We start from the raw sequence: 27,950 nt of genomic DNA, 5'->3' as shown, positions 1-27,950 counted from the left end.
TTGGATTTACCTGTGTAAGGAGGTCAAGGGTCAATGAGCTTACCAAACCAATATTGTGTTCCAATAATTAGTGCTAAATTTATTTAGTACTAATTATTGGAACACCATGGAATCTCACACCATTTCATGATGGCATCATGAAAAGTAAATTAATCTAATGGTTTGTGGTACCTTCACGAAAATGTTTTGTAGCGGGAACACAAATTTATTTTGTGACAATATCATGAAATGTGTGTGTGTGTGTGTGTGTGTGTGTGTGTGTGTGTGTGTGTGTGTGTGTGTGTGTGTGTGTGTGTGTGTGTGTGTGTGTGTGAGGGGGCGGGGGGTTATGGTTAGGGGAAGGGGTAGGGTTAGAAGTCAAGGTTTGTTTTGATTTCCCAGGAAGCTCAGCAGCAGTGATGTTCACACAAAACAATAGTCCTATCAGTGCAGCTGAGAATGCACATACAGCGAGCTTGATGTGGATTCTGTGAATGTGGGCAGGGGTGCCCAAATTTATGCACCTGCCTAATTTTATTTAAATAATTATTGCACACTTTCTGTAAATCCTATAAACTTCATTTCATTTCTCAAATATCAGTGTTCGTTTATTTTTAACTGAAATCTCTGATCCAGACAACCAATGACTGATAAAGGAAAATCATGAAAATCATCAGGGATGCCAAAACGTTTGCATACAACTGTATTCAGTGACTTGGAAATGTTCATGTTTCCATCCCCTGACTTGTCTGAAGAAAACTGGCAATAAAAGTGATTATTATTTACATGTATTATCAAGTTTTAGAGATTTGCTTTCAGTTTGAGTTTGAGGAAGATAATTGTTGAACTTTTTATTCATTATATTTTTTGTATTTCTTGTATTTGAAATGGCATAAACAAATTAAAATGTGTGAAATGCCTCATATTCCAATACTTTTAACTTTATGATGAGTGCGGTATTATTACTGTTTTGTTTAAGAATGAAATCAGTCATATCATATATCATATTGATATGACAATATTGAGCTATAATTTGGCCATATTTTACAGCTCTACTGTCAACTAGCTGAAAACTTTGAATATTAATTTACATGTACATTAAAAAAAAAATGCTTAAAGTGGCAGGGGGTTAAGAGGGCTGTAATTTGGGGGCGGAGTCTTGGCTCGCAAAGCTCCCCAGAAGTGAAAGGCCATGTTAATGCTCCTCAGAAGCATTTACTGAAAATAAAGTATGACGGACCTACTGTAAATGAGATGGTGAGGACTTTCCAGGCATGTGAGACGCAAATAAAGAAAAATGCTTTAAAAGGTGGGGGGTCTGGGGAGCCGACTCCCCCCAGAAGCTGAAAGGTTTGACCTATGCTCATGCTCCCCAGAGCCATTTTACTGAAAGAAAGTGAATGACCTAGATGGACCTAAAGGACCTAGATGGTGAGGAGCTTCCAGACATGAGAGGCAAATAAAGAAAAATGCTTAAAAACGTGAAGGCTTTTAGCCATGGTAATGCTCCCCTGAAACATTTGCTCAAAAAAAAAAAAGTCTGAAAGACCTAAATGACATGGTAAGATGCTGAAGAGCTTCACTCATTCATGTCCGTGACATATACATATTAAGAGGAAGTTGAGAAAACGATAAACAATAGTTATATTAAATGTTTACAAAAAATGATATTACAACTTCCACATCCAAGTACAGACAAAAAAAGGTGTCCAACCAATGTTTACAACCACAAAAACAAATTCTACAGGGGAAAGCACCATGCATAGGTCTCGTTGAAAATGAAGATTGAATGCTTTATATTCTCAGCAGAGCTTTCCTCCATCGCAGACATCAGTGTAGCATGAAGGTCCCAGAGGACACCAAAGAAGCAGGAAGTGAGATACTCAAGACATTCCAGGACTTCCCTTATGGAAGCAATTAACTTGATGAAGTCTATCGCACTGAGGTGGCAGGCAGGGTGGGGGAGGGGGGCAGACATTATGAAGTGACCAAGATGGTCTGATAACTAAAGCTCGTGGTTTGTGCCTAGTTTTTGGTTCAGGTGTCAGTGAGGCTTCTGGACATGTCATCACAAATAATATAACTAAGGCAAAGTCTTTGACCGAACATCGACATACGTTGATGTCAGTATATTGAATACATGAATGAATGAATACACACACACACACACATACTTAACAAAAATCTCTTGTAAAACAAAACCAAAACACAACAAAACAAAAAACTCGTAGGCAATTTCCCAGTTTTGTGCGGCCGAAAACAAAAGCAAAAGCTTAGGGCCCCTTCACATATAGTGCAAAGTTTGGTTGACATCTGGTCGAATACAGCGAAACAGCATGAAACAGTTCGAAATTAGCACACCATGAAACATTGCACCAAAGAGCAGGCGTGCAGGAACCCAGTGTAAGAGTTCGTGCATGCTGTCATGGATTTGACCAGGTCAGGGTGCTGAGCCCTTGTTTTTTCCCTTTTTGTGGTTTTCCGTCTGCTTCGGCTTTGATTTATCAGTAATTATTTTCATCATGAGTTATTCTGTTATGTTTTGCTTACCACTTTGTTGCTTTTCATACTTTAGCCATTGTCCGAATGACGCAACCGACAGGTGTGAAAAAACTCACGCATGCGCACGAAGGTTCAAGCTTGGCTAATGCAATCACACATGATTCAAATCCATATAGTTTTTGCAAAAAATAAAAAGGTCCGTTACTTTTCTAACAGACCTCGTATTCTGACCATGATTTCCAATTTAGCTCTGTTCTGTTTTTACCATTTGTTTCCTCTCCGCACCTCCCATCTTGTCTTCGTTTCTTGTCTCACGCCCAGTTACTTATGTTCACTCCACACCCTGCACCTGCCATTATGTTTTTCCCTCACTTTGATGCAGTCTGTTTTGTTTCCATTCGCTCACGCTTTTGCATCTGTTCCCGTGTCTTTGTCTATTACATCACGCCACTTTGCTCACTCCCTTCCTCACACTCTTGCCCCTGTCTTACTCTTTAGCTAGAAGCCACACCCCCTTCTAGATTGTTCCTCACATGCACCTTGTTAACTCCTGCCTTATTTAAACACCTCCCAGCCACCACTTCCCTGCCAGTTTGTCGTCGTATGTACACATCCTAGCTCAGTCCTGTTTTGCCTTGCCGTGTGTTTTGAAATCTGCTCTATCTGCTATCTCTCTCTATCTGCTCTATCTGTTTTTTGACTACGCTTTTCGCCTCATCCCTGATGTCTATGTTTGCTCATACTTCTGAACCCTGCTTGAATATGACTGTGTTTTTGCCTGACCCTGTTTGTACCTCCGCTCCGCTGACTGTGTACCGTACCTCAGCCTGTAATAAAGACCACGACTTCTTTTACATGTAAACCTGATCCGGGAGTCTGCATTGCGGGTCCAGCTGCTTCGGGTGCCTGGCAGCCGCCCATCATGTCACATGCGCCGGTGTCTTTCAGCAGGAACAGTGCCAGGTGCTGCACATGGAAGAAATAAAAAATAAAACCAGCTGGTATGTGTGGAACCATATCGTGCCGCTTATATGGAATAAATAAAAAAATAAAAACCACCCGGTACCTGTGGGACCACATCACGCTACTTATGTGGAATAATTTAAAAAAAAAAACACCACCCACGGGACGCAAACTCACGCCTTTCAAAAGTTATGATTAACAGTCAGTGACTTTACCACTAAGCTATGGAGCTGTTCTTTGAAAGCTGCAGGAATCTGAATCTGCCACACATCAGGAAGGACATGGAAGTATTACAAAAAAAATTAAATCACACACTATATAAAAACACCGCATTTATCAAGTGAGCAATACAAATATGATCCGTTCAGTTCCTCTGTAGATGACCCATGGTCACAGACATATAGTCATGAAGTGACACGAATGAGAAGCAGTGTGCTCTGATGTCCACAACTACTGTTCCAGTACGTCCAGTCAGCTGTGTGCGTGTTCTGTCTGACACGTGGCACACTGCAGCACAGACACCACGCCATGTGGAACAGGGCTCACGTGAGTGACGTGACAGTCAGATCGCCCACTGCATGTTCTGATCTGACGGTCTGTTTCAACCTGGCAGGCTGTCAATGTCCGCTCCATGCACGTGCTCAGTGGCTACAGCTTGTCGCTACTGTGATATGTTTTTATTTATGTCCACGTAAATACAGCAATTAGACACGCGCCTCACAGTGGATAGTTGGTCGTCCATGTCTGTCCAAACACAGCAGGTCTTGTCCAGCTGGAATGTCCAGAATGACAGATCACCACAGCTCCTTCTGTCATAGCCACACCTCCTGTCAGTTCTCAGTGCACACACCAAAGCCGCAATTGTGTGGTACTTAGACAAATTTCTCCGCCATACGACACTGGTCGTCTGCAGTCTGTTATTGTGCTAAGAGTGCCATGCCAGCGGTGTTTGATTTTCTGGCGTGTCACCTGGAATTTGGCTGTCAACTGCTGCAAGAGGTTGCGATTCGCACAGTGCACACTTTGTCTTTCAGCCACTGGTGTGTACAAATAGTACGAGGCATTAGAGACAGGGACAATTTCACATGGTTTGCACACGATTACTGCGTCATGCGCACTAAGTGCGCACTTCATCCAAACTTCGCACTGTGTGAAGGGGCCCTAAAAAGGCCTGGTGGTCGGGCCTTAGCCCATGGGGCCCGGCCGGGCTCAGCCCGAAAGAGCGACGTCGGCCCACCCTCCTGTGGGTTCACCACCTGCAGAGGGGGCCATGGGGGTTGGGTGCAGAGGATTGGGTGGCGGTCGAGGGCGGGTGGCCCGGCAGCCCGGTCCATGCTCACAGCCCCTTGCTGTTGGGACGTGGAATGTCACCTCGCTAGGGGGGAGCAGCCTGAGCTTGTGCGGAAGGTTGAGAGATACCGACTAGAGATAGTCGGGCTCACCTCCACGCACAGCTTGGGCTCTGGTACCCAACTCCTGGAGAGGGGCTGGACGCTTCATTTTTCTGGCGTTGCCCATGGGGAGAGGCGGAGAGCTGGGGTCGCATTGCTTATTGCTCCCCAGCTCAGTCGCCATGTGTTGGAGTTCACTCCGGTGAACGAGAGGGTCGCATCCCTACGCCTTCGGGTCGGGGACAGGTTTCTCAATGTTGTCTCGGCCTATGGGCCGAGCGGCAGTGCAGAGTACCCGACCTTCCTGTAGTCCCTGGGAGGGGTACGAGATAGCGCTCCGACTGGGGACTCCATTGTTCTCCTGGGGGATTTCAACGCCCACAAGGGCGGCGACAGTGAGACCTGGAGGGGGGTGATCGGGAAGCACGGCCTCCCCGATCTGAACCTGAGTGGTGTTCAGTTGTTGGACTTCTGTGCTAGTCACAGTTTGTCCATCACGAACACTATGTTCGAGCACAAGGGTGTCCGTAAGTGCACGTGGTACCTGAGCCGGAGGTTGATGATCGACTTTGTAGTCGTATCATCTGACCTTCGGCCACGTGTCTCGGACACTCGAGTGAAGACAGGGGCAGAGCTGTCGACCGATCACCACCTGGTGGTGAGTTGGATCCGCTGGGAGGGGAGGAAGCCGGTCAGGCCCAAGCGTATCGTGAGGGTCTGTGGGAACGACTGGCGGAACCCTCTGTCAGTGAGGTCTTCAACTCCCACCTCCCGGAGAGCTTCTCCCAGATCCCGGGGGAGGTTGGAGACATGGAGTCCAAGTGGACCATGTTCTCCACCTCCATTGTCGATGCGGCCGCTCATAGCTGTGGTCACAAGGTCTCTGGTGCCTGTCGCGGCGGCAATCCCCGAACCTGGTGGCGGACACCGGAAGTAAGAGAAGCCATCAAGCTGAAGAAGGAGTCCTACTTATCTTTGTTGGTAGGTGGGACCCCAGAGGCAGCTGACAGGTACCGGCAGGCCAAGCGTGCCGCAGCCGGTGCGGTCGCAGAGGCAAAAACTTGCGTCCGGGATGAGAATCAGCACCTCCAAATCCGAGGCCATGGTTCTCGACCGGAAAAAGGTGCTTTGCCCTCTTCAGGTCGGTGGAGTGTCCTTGCCTCAAGTGGAGGAGTTTAAGTATCTCGGGGTCTTGTTCACGAGTGAGGGACGGATGGAGCGTGAGATCGATAGACGGATCGGTGCAGCATCTGCAGTGATGCGGTCGCTGTATCAGACCGTCGTGGTGAAGAGAGAGCTGAGTAGGGGGGCAAAGCTCTCGATTTACCGATCGATCTACGTTCCGATCCTCACCTATGGTCATGAGATTTGGATCATGACCAAAAGAAGAAGATCACGAGTACAAGCGGCCAAGGTGAGTTTTCTCTGCAGGGTGGCTGGACGCTCCCTTAGAGATAGGGTGAGGAGCTCGGTCACTTGGGAGGAGCTCAGAGTCGAGCCGCTGCTCCTCCACGTTGAAAGGAGTCAGTTGAGGTGGCTTGGGCATCTTTTCCGGATGCCCCCTGGACGCATCGCTGGAGAGGTGTTCCGGGCACGTCCCATTGGGAGGAGGCCCCGGGGAAGACCCAGGACACGCTGGAGGGACTATGTCTCTTGGCTGGCTTGGGAATGCCTTGGGGTTCCCCCGGAGGAGCTGGGGGAGGTGTGTGTGGATCGGGAGGTCTGGGCGGCTTTGCTTGAGCTGCTGCCCCCGCGACCCGACTCTGGATAAAGTGAAAGAAAATGGATGGATGGATGGTTGGAGACATATATATATATATATATATATATACATATATATATATATATATATATATAAACCTATGCCCCACATGTGCTGGACGTATGAGACATATGCTGGCATACTTTGAAAATTTTAAGCATGCCCAAAATTTATTACGGGGTACATCAATGTGCTTCAACGTGCTCTTAACTTATAAAAAATTTTTACCCATAACTTATTAGGCATATGCCCGCGTATGCCCAGTGTTTTTAAATACAGTCGGCATACACTGGCTAAATCGTCAAGATGTGACAGGGCCTTAAGATTTGACTTGCTTTAAATTAAGGGCCATATTCCTTCTAAAAGAATCAAGCTGTTACTTTTCTGTATATTTATACTTTTCTGTATATTTATTCTAGATTTATTGCAGGCTGTTGATTTTAGTAAAACATTCACTTCAAGCCGGTTGCATTGTGGGACATCCTGAGAATTTTTGGGATCCCTACAATCAAATGAGTGATTGATGCACTTGAAAAGCTCAGTGAGGAATCACAGTAACTGGAATTGTCTCGTTTCTACTTCAGTTGCTGTCAACACTGGTTATATGTGGTAAGAGAGATTCACTAGTCTAGACTGTGACATTCATGTATCTACATAAAGGCTCAGCTTATGAGTTCAAGAGAGATCTGGGAAGATCTTCTAGAGGCCTCATGATGTAGTTGGACACAGTTGTTTGTTGCTGATGATACTTGTAGGAGGACCAAGATCCAAATCTGTAGAGTTCTGATGTTCCCAGTATTATTGTTTCGAACTACTTAAAACAGTTGATACTTCAAACAAATACACACATTTATCCACAACTCGAAGTCCATGTTTTTGCCAAGTGTAATAGAATACCAGCTCTCTGGATATCATCAGGAACAAACATTAGATTCCATCGGCTGGGGTTAACCTGGCCACCATCCACAAGTCAAGGTTTGTTTTGATTTCCCAGGAAGCTCAGCAGCAGTGATGTTCACACAGAACAATAGTCCTATCAGTGCAGCTGAGAGTGCACATACAGCGAGCTTGATGTGGATTCTCTGAATGTGGGCTTATTTGTCACACAGACAGCAGCCAGTGCTCACATTCAAATACAACCAAATGATTATAGAAAGAACAAATATCTAGCAAAACCAAGCAATGACCTCTGAAATAAGGATGAGGTGACGTGCATAAAAATGAAGCACAACTTAATGGGCAGTTTTTAAAAAATTTGATATTTTACAGAGATATGCAAGTGGTTAAAAAAAGCTGTCATTCAGCGAAGCATGACAGCTAAATTAGGAGCTTCACTGGGTTTAAGTTACAAAAAACCATTTAAATCATAGATTCGTCAGTCAAATACCAATCATCTAAAATAATTTTTTGGTTCAATTCCCCAGTTTTTATCCGTTAAAGTTTTCAGAAACTATTAACAAACATTTTATATAACTATATTTCTTTAACTGTCCCATGAGAGTCATAATGTACTGTTCATGAATCACAGAACATAGGTTCATGACCATTCAATTGCAATGAAAACTCTAAACTTTCAACAAGTAAATCCTTAAACAGAAAATAATGAGATTTTCAGTGATTTGTGGGAAATGCCAACCAAATCTCACACCATTTCATGATGGCATCACGAAAAGTAAATTAATCTAATGGTTTGTGGTACCTTCTCGAAAATGGTTTGTGGCGGGACCACAAATTTATTTTGTGACAATATCACAAAATGTGTGTGTGTGTGTGTGTGTGTGTGTGTGTGTGTGTGTGTGTGTGTGTGTGTGTGTGTGTGTGTGTGTGTGTGTGTGTGTGTGTGTGTGTGTGTGTGTGTGTGTGTGTGTGTGTGTGTGTGTGGGCGGGGGCTTATGGTTTGGGGAAGGGGTAGGGTTAGAAATAGTAAAATAAAATAAAAAACTGTCACGAAAATGTGACTTATTTTGTGACCGGAGCACAAAAGTGTGAGACTGGGCTGCTGTATAATTACTGTAAGATGCCATTCACATCCAGGAAAGTGTGAGGCAAGACTTCAGCAACTTTTAATAAAGTATTCAGCACCCATAACAGCTTGTTTCTTTAAAGGCTTGATTTTTTAAGGAGGTTGTAGTGTGTTGGGGGGTGTGGCTGGACATTTTGGTGTTCTTTTCTTTTCTTTGCTCTCCAGGTGGCATGAAAACTGATTTGTCTGTGGAGAAGGTGCTGGCTGAAGAGTTCTTCACCCTCATCAACATCATGTGCAGCACCTGTGAGGTGCTCACGTGCAGCCTTAAAGACTTTCAGCTGAAGCAGATAATTGGATGGCGTTCTGCATTTAAGTCATGTGTGATTCAAGCAGAATTGCCGGGAACTCAACCTTGTGATGTTCATTTGTGAGACGCTGAGGACCGCACCTGGGTTTGACACATCGAGCCCGTGAAGCAGAAAGGGTGAGGGACACATGCTGTCAGCACACATCAGAGGTGATTAAGTGTTTGACTAATTGTTGATAGTAACTTGGTATTTTGTTACGCAGTATACTTGAATTGTGATGAGAATTGTGCAGCTTGCTTCTCACTGCTGTGGCGTGCGGACAAGTGATCCTCCACCTGTTGTGAGAAGCTGCTCATTTGCATAAAGCTTAAAATACAGACCTGAATGTGTTGCTGATAGTGTGTGTCTTTTGAAGGATATTAGTTGTAACTGCTGACTTACCTCACCTCTTCTATGCTTCGCAGAGAGTCGGTTTGTCGTGTCCACCTGGGGGGTGTTTGGCGGTGGTAGTGGGTCCAGGAGCGCCGGGCTTCGATCCTTTTGGGCGCTGGAGAGCGTGCCAGCCTTCACTCCACCAGAAGGACGCTATTTTGGTTTTACACTTTGTTGTGCACCAGCGGGTGAAATAAAATTGTTTTTGTTATTGGAACCGCTTTGTGGTTATTTTTAGCGCTGGGTTCCGTCTGACGCAGGTCCGCTCCTCAACCCGCGTCGACACATAACAGAGGTACCGCCTTGGAATCATTTAGTGTTTTTAAATCAGTAAGCGATCATTCAGTAGTGCACTTCCCTCCCAACACAAAGGTCCTCCGTTCAAGACCACCCATGCCTCACATGCCGCGCAACAAAAAGCACGTCCGTGTTGGAAGTTGTGACATGCCCAGCTGTTACACAATTTCTCGGATACTCACTCGACTGAAAAGCACCGAAAGCCGTCTGAATCTTCCGAATGGTTTCCAACACGGACGTGCTTTTTGTTGTGCGCCATTGCGGCTCCATCCCGACGCGCGAATTCCTCCGCACGTCTTTCATTACAAAATCTCCTGTAACAGTGGAATGTGCCGCAAAAGTGCTGATGTCCACCTCTTCTGCAATTTCTCTGGTAGTCAGACGACGTCCCGGATCAACACAGCGTTCACTTTGGAAATGATCTGGTCATTTCAGCCTGTCGATGGCTGCTGTGGGCCATCTTTAATCCGGTTGTAATGCTCCTTAATCTGTGTGATGCCCAGAGTATCCTCACCGAAAGCCGTCTGAATCTTCTGAATGGTTTCTACCTGGCTGTCTCTCACAGTTTCTGGAAAAATTTGATTCGGCGCTGCTCCAATCGCTCAGCCATTTCCCTAACAATGAAAATCCGACAAGGGGGGTGGACCAGTGCTCACTCAAAGCCTGCCCACAGGCGAATGACGCAACCGACAGGCGTGAAAAAAACTCATGCATACGCACAAAGGTTCAAGCTTGGCTGATGCAAGCGCACGATTCAAATCCATATAGTTTTAAAAAAAAAATAAAAAGGTCGGATAGTTTTCTAACAGACCTCATATACATACATACTTACATACAAACAACAAAATTTGTCCTCTGCATTTAACCATCTTAATTATAGTTAGACACAATCCAACCACTAGGAGCAGTGGGCAGCCACAGTCTGGTGCCCGGGGACCAACTCCAGATGTAGACACACTGCCTTAGTCAGGGGCAAAGAAAGGAGCAGACCCTAAATAAATAAGCATGTTTTTGATTGTGGGAGGAAACCGGAATGCAACATGCAAACTACACACACAAAGGGTGTGAAGCGATCTCATGATCTTCTTGCTGTGAGGCACCAGTGCTAACCACGAAACCACCATGCCACCCGCTCATCTGCCCCGTGTGAGGCAGATGATTTGATTGTTATCAAGATTACACAGAAGCTGATGAACCAGTTTTAACCAAACTTGGTGGAGGGGTGGGGTGTGGGCCAAGTAGGGGCCCATTACATTGAAATGTGCAGTTTCCTTTAGTGGCGGGGGGAGGTGTCAGAAAACCAGCCAGTATCTGGTGTGACCACCATTTGCCTCACGCAGTGCAACACATCTCCTTCACATAGAGTTGATCAGCAGCCAGACACCATCGAATGTGACCATTTGCCCACTCAAGTCTGTTATGATGACAAACTGCAGTCAGGTCGAGACCCTGATAAAGATGACGAGCATGCAAATAAGCTTCTCTGAGACGGTTTCTGACAGTTTGTGCAGAAATTCTTTGGTTCTGCAAACCCACAGTTGCAGCAGCTGTCCTGGTGGCTTGTCTCAGATGATCTTGGAGGTGAACATGCTGGTTGTGGAGGTCCTGGGCTGGTGTGGCTACACATGGTCTGCGGTTGTGAGGCCGGTTGGATGTACTGCCAAATTCTCTGAAACACCTTTGGACACGACTTATGGCAGAGAAATGAACGTTCAATTCACGGGCAACAGCTCTGGTGGACATTCCTGCAGTTGGCATGCCAATTGCACGCTCTTTCAAAACTTGTGACATCTGTGGCATTGTGCTGTGTGATAAAACTGAACATTTCAGAGTGGCCTTTTATTGTGGGCAGCCTGAGACACACCTGTACAATAATCATGCTGTCGAATCAGCATCTTGATATGCCACACTGGCAAAGGAGAAGTGCTCCCTAACACAGATTTAGACAGATTTGTAAACAATATTTGAGAGAAATTGACTTTTGTGCATATAGAGAAAATATATATATATATACACACACACACACACTTTGCACTGGGATACCAATTAGACAACTGCAAATTATAAGGAACACAATGCTCAAATAGCGTTATATTTTAATATACATCCATTCCTGCATTTAATGTCCACAACACATTACAACAAGAAAAAAAAATATTGGGATCGGGGCAATTTTGGGTTACTACTGAGATAAAATAAATAAAAATTAGATGATATGTCAAACAGGTGACTGTAATTATAATTTGGTACAAAAGCAGTATCCATGAAAGGCTGAATCTTTGAAGACAAGGATGGGCAGAGGATCTCCAGTTCGTCAACAAATGTATGAGAAAATTATTGAAATATTTAATAACAATGTTCCTCAAAGGAATATTGTAAGGGATTTGCACATTTTTCCCTTGACACTGCATAATATCATTGAATGATTCAAGGAATCTGGAGGATTTTCAGCTTGTAAAGACCAGGGGCGCAAGCCTGATGAACACTTATGATCTCCAATCCCTCAGCTGGCACTGCATCAAGAACCGCCATTCATCAATAGCTAATATAACCACAATAGGCAAGGTATTACTTTGCAAAACCTTTGTCAAATATAACAATACAGAATAACATTTACAAATGCTACTGAAAAAGTTTCTGTGCAAAAACAAGCCTTATGTTAGGGCCCTTTCACACAATTTAAGTTGACTAACGCATGAAGGAGGAATTGCATGCCAGTTGTCACAGACTGAGCTGTGACGCTTACGCAGTCAATAGCGGGAGGGGCAGCAATTAGTTGGTAGCTAGCAACTATGCTGCATGGACGTTGACTGTGTTTCACAGGTCATCCAGCTGTATGTATTGTTTTCATTCTCCTGGTTCATTATTTATTGTCAGTAATCATCATTGCCATAAGTTTTATTTAGTATTGTGACTAAGACTGCAGGGAAAGGCCTACCGGCATCTCTTATGTTGCAAAGTGTTTGTTTTCATCGCGTTTTAAAACGTGTATTTTATACCGTTGCTCATTAGCAAAGTTTATTTGCTTTGGTGATTTTTAAAACACTGGTAAAACATTTCTGTAATAGTTTAAGCTTACTCACCAGGGTTGTTGGTATGCGGGTGCTTCCTTGGTTGGGGTAAACTGAGTGAATGGTCCATTCAGTGTAAATACCGGGGTTGAGTGGAGTGAACTATTTTAGACAGGGGTGTTTTATTTGGTCATGTTCACATTTCATTTTATTATATTTAGAGGGAGTTTTGGTTAAAGGAAATGGTGGTGGGTGTTTATATATTTTGTGGGTATTTCTTTGGGTTGTTATTTTGTGTTTATGTTATTGTTCTTAGTTGATTGATTTATTTTGTGAATGGAATTTACCTGTGGGAGGGGCTGTTGCTTTTTAAAGGGCTCAGAGCCTCAGTTGAGGGGAGGAGATCGGAGGGGAAGGTTGTGTTTCAGTGAACGTGTATGTAAGTAGTGGCCCAGAGTCTTTGATAGATATAGTCTGGCACTCTTGCTTATTTGTTTTGATGTACATCTTGGGATGCACTGTAAATATCTGCATTTTTGGAAGAAGAAAAAATAAAAGAAACGTTTTTAGTTGGGGAAACTGTCTCTTGGCCACTCTGTCGCCGGTCATCCTGTTACACCAGTTATGAAAAATCAAAGCTGCCTCCAACGCCTCGTACACGTGTCGCTACTGCATCCAACACCTCATACACCTGGTGGTGTGTGGTTCACTATGTGGTTGTAGTGTGTGGTTCCCCCTGCTCTCCCCAACACATGTGGTATCCCCGGGGGGGGGGCACACTTGCATAAAATGCTGATATGTATGCTGCCCAGATATGATGACATGGGGGCCAGACAGGCAGGTCTGAGCGCACACAGCACAGCGAGGTGCCTGTTAGCTGCGAACCAGGGACTCACTGACAGCTCACATAACACAGAAGAGATTGATACATTGGTGCGAGTGCTGTACAGACAGAGGGTGTGGCCACAGACAGCCGCAGCTGTTAAGATCTCTGGTTCTGGACGTCCCAGGTGGAGAAAACGAACCATGTTTGGACGGACATGAACTGTCCACTGTGACACCTGTGTGTCTGCTTGCTGTCCTCACGTGTATATACATAAAAACATATATCGCTGTTGCAACGGGCTGCAGCAAGTGAGCGAGCACACGGCGCGCACATTGACAGGCTGCCCCAGGTGATACGGACTGTCCGATCATAACACACAGCGGGCAATCTGAATGTCACGTCACCACGTGAGCTCTGTTCCACATAACATGGTGTCTGTCCTGCGGCGTGCCATCTACAAGACACGTGTCAGGCTGGACATGTGCGCGGGGCCAGTCGGACACACCAGACCAGTAGATGTGGACATAAGAGCGCCCTGCTTTTCATTCATGTCATTTCATGACTGTACATCTGTGACCATGGGTCATCTACAGAAGAACAGACAGTTCATACTTGTATTGTCCACTCGATAAGAGGGATTCAATAAAATGCGATGTTTTTTATGGTGTGTGGTTTTATTTATTTATTTATTTTTTTATATGTACATCTCCTTTTTGATTTCAGGCATTTTTCAGCACCTTTTACAGGCCAGTGATGGTAGCCCAGTGGTAAAGTTTCTGGCTGCAATCAGAGCTTTTGTAAATTGCAGGTTCGAATCCCGTGGGTGGCATGTATTTTTTTTCCCACAGTAGCTGCACGATGTAGTTACACATGCTCCAGCTGCTCGCATTGTGTTCACGCTGTGGTGGTTTTATGCACGCTCGTGCATGACACTGTCACGTGCATGAAACTGTTGCAGTGGGATCATTCGCACCTGTCCATCGACTCGATGTTCTCGTGGTTTGCTCATACGAGCTGTTCCGCCGTGATTTGCCCCGATTTGTACTTATTCGTACTATGTGTGTAGGGGCCCTTAACTTTGTCCAGAAGCAACATCGACTTCTCTGGAATCAGATGCATCTGATTGGATAATCACACAGCAAAAATATGTATTGTGGTCAGACGAATGAATATTCCAGGTCCTTTTTTTTCAAAGAAATGAATGCTATGTGCTCCAAACAAAGATGAAAAGGACCATCCAGACTGTTACCAGCAACAAGTCCAAAAGCAAGGGTCTTCCATGGTATGGGGTTGTGTCAGTACCCTTGGCAAAGGTAATTTATACTTATGTGATGGCAGCATTAATGCAGAAAAGTATATTGATATTTTAGAGCAGCATATGTTGCCTTCAAGATGACATTGTTTCAACAAGATAATAAAATCACATTCTGCACTCATTACAAAGGCACGGCTGCAGAAGAAGTGGGTACGGATACAGGACTGTTGTGCCTGCAGTCTTGACCTGTCCCCAATAGAAAATATGTGGAGAATTTTGAAATGAAAAATATAACACTCAGGTGTACTGTTGCATACTTTAAGACGTACAACCCCAATTCCAGTTAAATTGGGATGTTGTGTAAAATGTAAATAAAAACAGAATACAATGATTTGCAAATCCTCTTCAACCTATATTCAATTGAATACACCACAAAGACAAGATATTTAATGTTCAAACTGGTAAACCTTATTGTTTTTGTGCAAATATTTGCTCATTTTGAAATGGATGCCTGCAACATGTTTAAAAAAAGCTGGGACAGTGGTATGTTTACCACTGCGTTACATCACTTTTCCTTCTAACAACTCTCAATAAGCATTTGGGAACTGAGGACACTAATTGTTGAAGCTTTGTAGGTGGAATTCTTTCCCATTCTTGCTTGATGTACGACTTCAATTGTTCAACAGTCCAGGGTCTCTGTGGTCGTATTTTGCGCTTCATAATGCTCCACACATTTTCAATGGGCGACAGGTCTGGACTGCAGGCAGACCATTCTAGTACGCATTCAATGTTGGTTTTCGGCCTTGCCGCTTACATGTAGAAAGTTCTCCAGATTCTCTGAATCTTCTGATTATTTTATAGACTGTAGATGATGGAATTCCTAAATTCCTTGCAATTGAACGTTGAGAAACATCGTTCTTAAACTGTTGGACTGTTTTTTCATGCAGCTGTTCACAAAGTGGTGATCCTCGCCCCATCTTTGCTTATGAACGGCTGAGCCTTTTGGGGATGTTCCTTTTGTATCCAAACATGACACTCACCTGTTTCCAATTAGGTGTTCTTTCATCAACTTTCCCAGTCTTTTATTGCCCCGTCCCAACTTTTTTGAAACGTGTTGCAGGCATGCATTTCAAAATTAGCAAATATTTGCACAAAAACAAAAAAGTCTATCAGTTTGAACATTAAATATCTTGTCTTTATGGTGTATTCAATTGAATATATGTTGAAGAGGATTTGCAAATCATTGCTTTCTGTTTTTGGGTGATTCTTTAACTACGGGCACTATTGGCCTTGTAAATGTAATTTCCACCACACCATTGCCTTACAATATAAAGCGCCTTGGGGCAACTGTTTGTTGTGATTTGGCACTATATACATGTGCTCTGATGTCACTGTTTATCTCCATAGAAACTACCCAAACAATCTTTCATACAAACTGTTTAAAGGGACATTACAATGTTGTGGTGGAAATTCCGGCAGTAGTGTGGGACAACTACATTTTGTTTAAAAAAAATCACAACAGTTGTATGACATTGAATACCCCAATTATGATTTGATTATTTTACTGATATTTTATTCAGAGATATTTTAAAACATTAGAAAAAAACGTTTCTTTACCATTCATTTTTATCATTGAAGATCAAAAGTCTGGGTGTGGGACAAGTACAAAACGGCAATATTTGCATATAATGATGCTGAAAAAAGGTGAAAAAGTCATCATAGACTACTAGAACAAATTTCTTAACACACTTTCATTGTAAAGATAACTATAAAAGTGTGAAATTTCCCCTTTTTTCTGTTTTTCATACAATATGATCAAAGAACATAATAAGTGCCCGTAGTCTAAGAATCACCCTTTTATTTACTTTTTACACAATGTCCCAACTTCATTGGAATTGGGGTTGTATTTGCAGAAACAATCGCACAAAATAACACCTGAAACACTTCATTGCTTGGAATCCTCACTGCTAAAACATATTTTAAATCCTCCAAAAAGGACAACATGGCAACATAAGAAACACTGCAGTTCATTTCTTTCCGCTTCTTCCCAATTTCCATACACTTCCAACATTTTGGATGATTTTAGGTTGTATTAGTGTTTGTCAAAATGTAGTTGGTTTTTAGCCTTAAGATTTCATCACTCACTTTTACAAGGGGATGGACATACCAACATTTTCAAGTCACTGAATATGTCCTGGACTTCATTTAGTTCAATCAAGAAATACACACAGTATGGTACTGTGCGGTAAAGCTGTGTGGAGTGGGCATTTCTAAAAAACTGAGAAATGAAGGAGACCATCTTCATTCCATAGACTCTTATGTGCTTCATTTTATATTATTTGGGGATAAGTATCGGCACCAGTAGAAGTGAAAGTCCTATACACATATAGGACTTTCACTTTTCAGACAAAAAAATCTAAAGGTTAGAAAAGCAGGCTTGTCAACAGAAGGTCATGGGTTCAAATTCCCTGATCAAAGGAAAATCACTATGATGCCCTCAAGCAACAGGCTCCGTTGCTCCCAGTGTGCCCACACTTTGTATGGCAGCACCCTGACATCAGTGTGTGAACGCCTGAATGTATGGCAACACTGTATGGAATTTTGAATGTCTGCATCACATTGAACAGTGCTCTAGAAATGAGATCCATTTCCATTTATCAGTGGAATCACCTGCTGAAGTGGTCAGTCACAACAAAAACGTGAAGATTTTCTTTATGGTGAAATTTGTAAACAGCTCTTTATCCCAGTTCTTTACTTTTTATGAGACGGAAAAGAAAAAGAGAGGTGTACCAAGTACCATATAAATAAAAAAAAATCTGTGATTTTGCAGTATCTTTTCTGATATAATGACTTTGCAGAGTGAATATTTTGAGAACATAAAGAACATCATTTTGGTATAAACAAAATTTTTTGGTAAACTAAAAAATATGTTTGACTGGTCTTCAAAAGATACAGATTAAATCATCCTGAAAGGTGTTTCAGTTGATAAAGTATAACCCACAAGATCAGAGTCCACACTGGTGAAATGTAGTTGGATAAATCTATTTCTGGAGGGAAAATAGTTTTTAAATGCAAATCAAGAGAGTAAACACCATCAAATTATTCATGATTCCAGATTTGAAAGAACTGACATCTTAGGATACAAAACCATCTGCCATAAAAGTTCCTTTTTGTGTAATACCAACCGCTGCCCTTTATGAGTCATTATTGAGACTACACTAATATTGAAGAGTTTGTCTTTCACAAGGCTGCAGCCAACAGACCATTCACCAAATAGCCAGCAGAGGAGCCAGTGAGACACAGATGACTTCAGCAGATGGAACATGTCAGGTACTGCCTCGAACAGGCATCAGCCGCTGCTGCATTCCCGAAGTGTGAGCCAACATCTTCAGTGACAGAGAGGAATGCAGAGACTTCACATGTAAAACTCAAGCAAGCTGGTTACCAGTGTGTGACAGTGCACAACAAACATCATCTGCGGTGCACATGGAAACACAACTATTCACTTTGCAAGAGGATCTGAATCCACACCAAAAAATAAAGAAAGAAATTAAAATAAATAAGAAGCTGAGTAAGGAGTCTAAGTGTCTGGGTTTGTGATTGTAGATTAAGACCAAGACCCAGGCTTTTAATGACTTCCTAGACTCAGTCATCAGAAGTGTAACTATACGTGGTGAAAGTATTGAACTTGTAGAGATATTCACTTATCTCAGCAGTGACATTCACGTCTCTGGGACTTTGGCGATGCTGATATCTTTGAAGGAGAACAAAGGTCCAAGTCTTTCAGGTCCTGGTGTTTCCTGTCTTAATGTATGGTTGTAATACTTAGATGCCAACCAGTGACCTAAGACAGTGACTGGATATTTTGGTACCAGGTCTCTTTGGAGGATCCTTGGGTACCACTGGAATACGTTTGTGTCAAATGAACACTTGACTGGTGTTCATTTGACACATTTGTCATGGTGTGGCCCAGTCTGTCAAAGGGCCACACAAAATAAACACACATCATCTGACTGTGGCCGATAGATGGTTACTTTCACGAGGTGGGGGGTGGTCCAGTGGTCTGCCTGGGTGGTTGCCATAGCTGACCCGATCCATCCAGATGGTTACATGGTGGGTGGATGTGACAGTAACAGCACCAGTGCACGATCCCAGACCTGAGCTGATCAATAAGTCAATAGAAAATCTAATCTGAAATGTTCTGACATTCTCATTCCAACAAAATGAAAATGCATGTTTTTACATAATTCAAGAACACATTTTTCAAGTTACAAACCTCCTTTTCCAAAAACAAAAGAAAACCCAACAATCAGTCACTAATACAATGACTGTAAGTACCTGATGACATCTGATGAATCAAATTTTCTTATACATTACAGACCATCTATAGGAAATGATGTAGCTTTATCAAGGAAAGGGGATTATATTTAAGGTATAATGTGTGACTTATTTATCAATCAATCAATCAATCAACTTTTTTCTTATATAGCGCCAAATCACAACAAACAGTTGCCCCAAGGCGCTCCATATTGCAAGGCAAGGCCATACAATAATTATGAAAAACCCCAACGGTCAAAACGACCCCCTATGAGCAAGCACTTGGCAACAGTGGGAAGGAAAAACTCCCTTTTAACAGGAAGAAACCTCCAGCAGAACCAGGCTCAGGGAGGGGCAGTCTTCTGCTGAGACTGGTTGGGGCTGAGGGAAAAAACCAGGAAAAAGACATGCCGTGAAGGGGGGCAGAGATCGATCACTAATGATTAAATGCAGAGTGATGCATACGGAGCAAAAAGAGAAAGAAACAGTGCATCATGGGAACCCCCCCACAATCTACGTCTAAAGCAGCATAACCAAGGGATGGTCCAGGGTCACCTGATCCAGCCCTAACTATAAGCCTTAGCGAAAAGGAAAGTTTTAAGCCTAATCTTAAAAGTAGAGAGGGTATCTGTCTCCCTGATCTGAATTGGGAGCTGGTTCCACAGGAGAGGAGCCTGAAAGCTGAAGGCTCTGCCTCCCATTCTACTCTTACAAACCCTAGGAACTACAAGTAAACCCTCAGTCTGAGAACGAAGTGCTCTAATGGGGTAATATGGTACTACGAGGTCCCTAAGATAAGATGGGACCTGATTATTCAAAACCTTATAAGTAAGAAGAAGAATTTTAAATTCTATTCTAGAATTAACAAGAAGCCAATGAAGAGAGGCCAACACGGGTGAGATATGCTCTCTCCTGCTAGTCCCCGTCAGTACTCTAGCTGCAGCATTCTGAACCAACTGAAGGCTTTTTAGGGAACTTTTAGGACAACCTGATAATAATGAATTACAATAGTCCAGCCTAGAGGAAATAAATGCATGAATTAGTTTTTCAGCATCACTCTGAGACAAGACCTTTCTGATTTTAGAGATATTGCGTAAATGCAAAAAGGCAGTCCTACATATTTGTTTAATATGCGCTTTGAATGACATATCCTGATCAAAAATGACTCCAAGATTTCTCACAGTATTACTAGAGATCAGGGAAATGCCATCCAGAGTAACGATCTGGTTAGACACCATGCTTCTAAGATTTGTGGGGCCAAGTACAATAACTTCAGTTTTATCTGAGTTTAAAAGCAGGAAATTAGAGGTCATCCATGTCTTTATGTCTGTAAGACAATCCTGCAGTTTAGATAATTGGTGTGTATCCTCTGGCTTCATGGATAGATAAAGCTGGGTATCATCTGCGTAACAATGAAAATTTAAGCAATACCGTCTAATAATACTGCCTAAGGGAAGCATGTATAAAGTGAATAAAATTGGTCCTAGCACAGAACCTTGTGGAACTCCATAATTAACTTTAGTCTGTGAAGAAGATTCCCCATTTACATGAACAAACTGTAATCTATTAGACAAATATGATTCAAACCACCGCAGCGCAGTGCCTTTAATACCTATGACATGCTCTAACCTCTGTAATAAAATTTTATGGTCAACAGTATCAAAAGCAGCACTGAGGTCCAACAGAACAAGCACAGAGATAAGTCCACTGTCCGAAGCCATAAGAAGATCATTTGTAACCTTCACTAATGCTGTTTCTGTACTATGATGAATTCTAAAACCTGACTGAAACTCTTCAAATAGACCATTCCTCTGCAGGTGATCAGTTAGCTGTTTTACAACTACCCTCTCAAGAATCTTTGAGAGAAAAGGAAGGTTGGAAATTGGCCTATAATTAGCTAAGATAGCTGGGTCAATTAATATTTATAAATATTAGCTACTTCTTTTTTGCTTTATGTACAAAAAAATGTGCTTAAAACAGCACAGTAAGAAGTAGTAAGCCCAGGGAGCCTCTGTGCCAGTGCTCATCTCTGGATTCTGTAGCATCAAGTGAATGAGAATTTCAATTCATTTTCTTTTACATAGTGCCATATCACAACAAAGTTGCGTCAAGGCGCTTCACACAAGTAAGGTCTAACCTTACCAACCCCCACAGCAAGCACAGAGGCGACAGTGGTAAGAAAAAACTCCCTCTGATGATTTGAGGAAGAAACCTCTGTCCATAAAGTAACGGTCCTTTTTATTTATTTATTTTTAAACTATATGGATTTCATTCATATGTTTTTACGTCAGACATGCTTGAACTCTCGAGTTTTTCCACGCCTGTCGGTGACGTCATTCGCCTGTGAGCACGCCTTGTGGAAGGAGTGGTCCCGCCCCCTCATCGGATTTTCATTGTCTGGAAATGGCGGAATGAAAATGACTTTTTTCCATCAGAATTTTTTCAGAAGCTGTTAGAGACTGGCACCTGGAAACCATTCGAAAAATTTATCTGGCTTTTGGTGAAAATTTTATGGGCTTCACAGAGAATAAGGACTTTAACTACAGCTTTAAGGAGCCCTTTAAGGACGGTCGGTGCGCCGCGCTCCGAGCTGCGACGTCACGGCACAAACCACTGGATCATTTCTAAGCTGATGGCTCTGTGGATACGAGACCATCGTGTGCTCTTTCTCTGGTTATCACAAGAGCTGGACATCAGCCATTTTCTGTCAGATTTCACTTTTAACAAGAGATTTTGTCATGGAAAGCCGCGCGGAGGCTTCGCGCGTCACGACCGATTCGCTGATGAAGCGAGACAAAGGAACACCTCCGTTTCGGAGTGTTAGAGGACAAGTTGGGACATGTCCAGCTCTCCACAAGTTCTCTTATACTCACTCGACTGGTAAGCACTGAAAGCCGAGACAGGCATGTCCAAACGTGCTCACAGGTGAATGACGTCACCGACAGGCGTGGAAAAACTCACACATGCGCACGAGGGTTCAAGCATGTCTGATGTAAAAACATGAATGAAATCCATATAGTTTAAAAAAAAATAAAAAGGACCGTTACTTTATGGACACACCACGTATACAGGAAATGTTGCCGGTGCACAGGACAGGAGGGTTGCAGAAACAGACACCACTCCCATCTCTGGATGGAGCCGCACCTCAAACAGAGATGAAAAAACAGAATCAGGCATCGGAAAGACAACAAATACAGAATAATTTGTCAGCATTAAGCAACAAGAAAAACAGAAGAAATACTAAGGTGATCGCCGGGCACTAGCCCTAAGCTTCACTAAAAGACACAGAATTTAGATAAAGTTGAGGCCACGGCCCGCTCCATCTCCTAATAAAATTAATTTACAAGAGTAATAAGCACAGCAACATACTATGCCAGTATGCTAGCCATGCGAAAGGGAAAATAATTGCTCTTAAGTCTGAACTTGAAAGTCCAGAATCTTATTGTTTTATTGATGCTGGGAGATGATTTGACAGAACAGGGGCACAATAAGAGAAAGCTCTGTGACCTGCAGACTTTTTATTCACCCCAGGGACACAATGTAGTCCTGCATCCTGAGAACACAGAGCCCGGGCCGGTACGTAGGGTTTAATTAAGTCAGCTAAGTAGGGAGGTGCCAGTCCGTGAACAGTTTTATAGGTTAGTAGCAGAACCTTAAAATCTGATCTCACATGGACAGGAAGCCAGTGAAGAGATGACAAAATGGGTGTAATGTGGTGAAACTTTCTGCTTCCTGTCAAAAGTCTGAATCTGTGACTTCCCCTGGACAGGAAGCAGGTTACTTCCCCAGGCAATGCCAGCACCCATTTACAGCTCGGTAGACTGAGACAAAGTAGATTAAGCATCTTGTCCAAGGACACAGATGGGTAACATGAGCTGGATTTGAACTCAGGTCCACATATAGGCAAGCCAGCTCCTTATCATGACAGCCATTAGGTCTTGTGTTGGAAAAACAGAAATTACACCGCTTGTTTACCCTCTGAGGTCTCTGTAAAATGCTGCAAACTATGAGCGGAAGAGATTACGTATAATTACTTTAAATCTATCCCTGAAATCTGCAGGACTTTTGGCTGTGTTCAGACACTCAGCTGCTCTCAAAACTCCTTCAGATCAGCAACATTTTACCATGAGCTCAACTGTTCACCACTGAGTGCTTTTGTTACACCTAAAATCAGAAAAAATAAATTGCAATGAGTCGCTGTAATTTTCTGGAGTAATTTAAAGAGCCAAACAACACAAAGAAAGCCAGAACACTGGTCAACAGTGAGAACTTTGCAGGATTAGTTAGGGAATGAGGCACTTTGATTAAAAAGCAAAGCGGAACCTTGAGCCACATATAGGGTATGGAAGTATTAAGGTGCTCAAAATAAACACACACACACTCATCTTCAACCGCTTAGTCCAATTAAGGGTTGTAGGGGGGCTGGAGCCTATCCCAGCAGTCATAGAGCGTGAGGTGGGGTACACCCAGGACAGGACACCAGTCTGTCACAGGGCCACACAAAATAAACATATACAATGTTTTAACACACACACGCACACACAAGCACACACCTCTACCTTGAGGAGCAGATCGTTTCCTGTGGCGTTGTGGTCGCCTTCCTGTGAAGATGACGTTTAACCGCTGAGCCCATGTCTTCTGACTGCCTTCATCCGACACGCCGCAGCGGGGCTCTGCCATCTGCCTCTGGGTGGCGCTGTCCAGTTTTCCAGTGACAGGAAGGCGTGACAGCCACTGGAACTCCCTGCAGAAGTCATTTAGTGCCAGAAAACAAAAGAGAAACAGTTTGCAAAAACCAAACCAACCTGAGCCAAAATGAACTTCTGTGCTGTGCACGATATTCTATTTACACCCCTTGCCAACAAAAAAAATACTTAAAGTTGATGCGTTAAAAGGTTTACATCCTAAGCACACTTTATGTGCAGCACAGCATAGAAAATCACCATCCAGGTTCAGTCTAGAGACGCCTGTGCGTGGGTTTGTTTATCGTGGGAAATTCGTTACACACCAACAAACACATGGTGCTTGATAGATCCTCAGCCTTGTCCAATGGCTGTTGGGCCTTCAAGACCACTGTAGAGGCCACAGATCACACAAGGTCCCCCTGCCTTTCAACCCAACTTGATCCACTCTCCATGTGGCACGACTCGCGCAAGGAGCTGGATTTTGATGCCCAGTGCACTTCATAACATATAACTAACTGTACTGTTTCAGTACTTCTTGGGTCTGAATTGGCTGTGTGGTTTATGAAAGTATATTTGTGAGTACACTTTAAATGTAGTAGTAAAGTCTGAATACACAACAAATTTTGTTTTTACGGTTCAAGTGAGCTTATAAGTACTACTGTGGCAGGGCTGGATCCAGAGTGAAAATCTGACATGCATTTTTGCACAATGATAAAATAAAAATCGTACGCATCTTGTTATTCAATAATCTTCATTCTTTTATTCGTGTGCAACATACACTGTCACACTTCTTTTAATATATTTATTATACTTCATAGACCATAGTGAACACTTATTTATATAAATATGAAGTCCTAAAAAAACACTATAATAAAAATTGACTGTAAACAGGATCAAATTTATTACCAAAATCTTTCAGTTATACCTGAATCTATATGTGATTTTTTTTCAGTTGATAAAATCAATAAAAATATGACTGCATATATTCTTAATAATATTGAGATACAGACAGTTCACAGAAGACATTTTCCATTGATACCAATCAAAATTAGAAACAGTCCAGCAGGTAACAATATTCATCATGTCCATGACTAAATATACTAAAACAAATACATCACAATTGTACACATATCACAACTGTGATTTGGCACTTTAATAAGCCGATTAAATTGAAATTGAATAGAAATTGAACATTTTATTGAGTCTTAAAGTAAATAAATATGAAATTGTCACTGGATCCTTAAACTTTGGACATAATAAACTCTACATGGTGGATCCTTGATCTCTGGACATAAATAGGAATAAACAAAATCTGTAGTTTTTGTCAAAAGCATTTCCTTTCAGACATTATTGGCATGAATGTTTTTCCATATATCTGAGCTGATTCTTGCAGCTGTGCTTCACTTCAGGATGTAATTTGTAAAAAAATACAGCACGTTTCATTTTGGGAGGAAAAAAACGTTTTAGTCGATTGTAGTTTCTTGTCTGTATTACAACGTTTGGAAAGAGGTGTCACTTTATTTAAAGCGGCAATTCATTTTGAAGTTATTAATTCCGACCGGACTCTATCTCAGCAGAGAGACGCGCAGCGTTTGGAGGTGTTGGACACGTTTGGAGGTGTTGGACTCCAGGATCTGGACGAATATTGCGATGCCATTACTAGATATATTAATTTTTGCATCGATATATTTGTCTCACAGAGGGTTATCACACATCATTCTAGTCAGAAACCTTGGATTAATGCTGATGTGAGACAAAAATTAAAGGAGTGTGCTGGGGCTTTTAAATCTGGTGACCATGCTGCGTGCAAGCAAGCCACATACTCTTTGGAGCGGTCTATCAGAGCCGCAAAACGCTCCTGGGGTGACAAAATGGAAGGTTACCTCAATGCAGATGACCCACATCTAATGTGGGAAGGACTGAATGCTGCAACCTCCTGGAAACCTAAAGGAGCGAGCATTACTGACTTTGATCCCTCATTGCCAAATGAACTTAATCAGTTTTATTGTAGATTTGAAACTGGGAACACTGAGTCTGTTGTCTTTTCAGTTGAGCAGAGTGGACTTACCATCACTCTGGAGGAAATCCAAAGGGACCAAGGTGAGGAAGGCCCCTGGACCGGACAGAATCCCACCCCGGGTGCTCAAACTGTGTGCAGAGCAGCGAGCTCCTGTTTTAACAGACCTTTTTAACTTGTCACTGAGGTACTGCACTGTTCTCTTATCTTTTAAAAAGTCAGACATAATACCAGTACCTAAGAAGATGCCTGTGACCTGTTTTAATGACTATCGGCCTGTGGTCTTAACTTCTGTTTTAATGAAGACATTTGAGCGTCTGGTGTTGGACTATATTAAAAGTCAAATACCAGTGTCTGTGGACCTGCTCCAATTTGCTTACAGATGCAACAGGAGTGTCGAAGATGCCATCTCCTTCATGCTGAACTCTGTGTATAAGCACTTGGATAAAGGAAAATCTTATGTCCGAATGACTACAGTTCTGCCTTTAATTCCCTTGTTCCAGTGCAGCTCATTCACAAATTGAAAACTCTTGGCTTATGTGATGCCATTTGCAAATGGATTTTAAACTTTTTAACTGGTAGACCACAGAGGGTTAAAATTAACAACTGTTTTTCAAATGTACTTCTTGTGAATACAGGTTCTCCGCAAGGATGTATTTTAAGTCCTCTGCTCTACACTTTGTACACATATGATTGTGTTGCGTCTTTTCCCAATAATATGGTCATCAAATATGCAGATGATACTACTGTTATTGGTCTTGTTAATTCAGATGGTGATGACTCTATCGGTCAGAGGTACAGTATGTAGTCCAGTGGAGTGAACAAAATCATTTAGTTCTTAACACTTCCAAAACAAATGAACTGATTATTGACTTTGAGAAAAGTAATGTTCACTTGCCTATTATTATTAACAACACAGAGGTACAGAGGGTTGACAGTGTGAAATTTCTTGGTGTGACCCTTTCTAATGATTTGAGCTGGCATGCTAACACTCAAACTATTGCCAAAAAGTCCAGACAGCGGCTCTATTTTCTACGCAAACTTAAGGAGTTTACTCTAAATAAGCACATTCTTTTAAACTTTTATCACTGTGCTGTTGAAAGTCTCCTTATAAACTGTATCTCTGCGTGGTTTAGAAATCTTACATGTAAAGAAAAAAAAGCTTTAAACAGAGTGGTGCGTTCTGCTTGCAGGGTAATAGGCTGTGAGCTGCCAGCCCTGGAGGACATTTTTAAAGGCAGGCTTCTTTCGCGGGCATTACTGATCATTAATGACCCCACCCATCCTGCTAAGAACATATTTGAGCTCCTTCCTTCAGGGAAACGCTATCATTCCATTAAATGCACCACGTCTCGCCATGTAAACAGCTCCTTTCCACAAGCTGTTATGGCTTTGAACTGTGCACACTGACTGACAAGCACTTTACTGTTTTTTATTATCTCTTATTGCTCTTATTGCTTTTATTGTGGCAAGTGTTATTTATTCATTTATTATTTATGTCTTTGTGTCCATGTCTTTAAAATGTATGTTTATGCACACTAAGCTCTTGCCACGTTTTTTCCAATGTAGTTTTACTGCAAATGGCAAATAAACTGAAACTGAACAGAACGGAGGACGATTCTCGTTTCTTGACAGCAACAAGACAAGAGTCCCAGTTAGTGACTTTAATCCACACAAAAGTGACTCATGATATTTTAATGGCTTTGCGAGGTGTTAAGAAGCGGACTTACCGCATCTGAAGAGCAGCGAATCAAAGAGCCACGAGTCATTGAATCGAAGCATTATTAAGGATTATTGAAGTTTTTTTTTTTTCTTATCAATGACGAACGATGCGTAAAAAAAAAGATAAGAAAAGCCTTTATTCATCCTCAATGGGGAAATTTCAGAATTTCAGATATAAATTTGACCGATGCAATTGCATCGGTCCAAACCGGTCTGGATCCGGGCCTGTGTAGTTATATATTCATATCTGACTTTATTGTTTATGAAAGTACACTATACCCAAGGTACTTAAATGACATTCCAGTCTGATGTGGATTTGATCCAAGGTCCCTCTGGTTACAGAATCACTCCCCCACCCCCCAGAGAATGAAGTCTGCAGCTTTACAGCATATGGTTTATGTGTTACCTGAAGACACTTGCTTCTTATAGCTATAAGTACACTTGTCTGCATATGCCAAGTATACTTAGATTTTCTGTTTATTTGTCAGTACACACCAAGTACAGAAATTTATAATAA

At 42.5% G+C, this 27,950-nt stretch overlaps 1 protein-coding gene across 1 annotated transcript in view; it reads right to left on the bottom strand.

Moving 5' to 3' along the window:
* Positions 1–27,950, bottom strand: part of mmp28 (matrix metallopeptidase 28) — a 177,117-nt gene that overhangs the window by 128,007 nt on the left and 21,160 nt on the right. The window contains exon 3 of the mRNA XM_034168183.1: positions 23,569–23,753. Within this exon, the coding sequence (XP_034024074.1) occupies positions 23,569–23,753 (185 nt within the window). The remainder of the gene's footprint in view (positions 1–23,568; positions 23,754–27,950) is intronic.

The sequence above is a fragment of the Thalassophryne amazonica genome, chromosome 4, assembly GCF_902500255.1.
Source record: "Thalassophryne amazonica chromosome 4, fThaAma1.1, whole genome shotgun sequence".
In the NCBI taxonomy this organism is placed as follows: domain Eukaryota; kingdom Metazoa; phylum Chordata; class Actinopteri; order Batrachoidiformes; family Batrachoididae; genus Thalassophryne; species Thalassophryne amazonica.
Note: the sequence above shows the minus strand (reverse complement) of the source record. Positions and strands in the feature narration are given on the sequence as shown.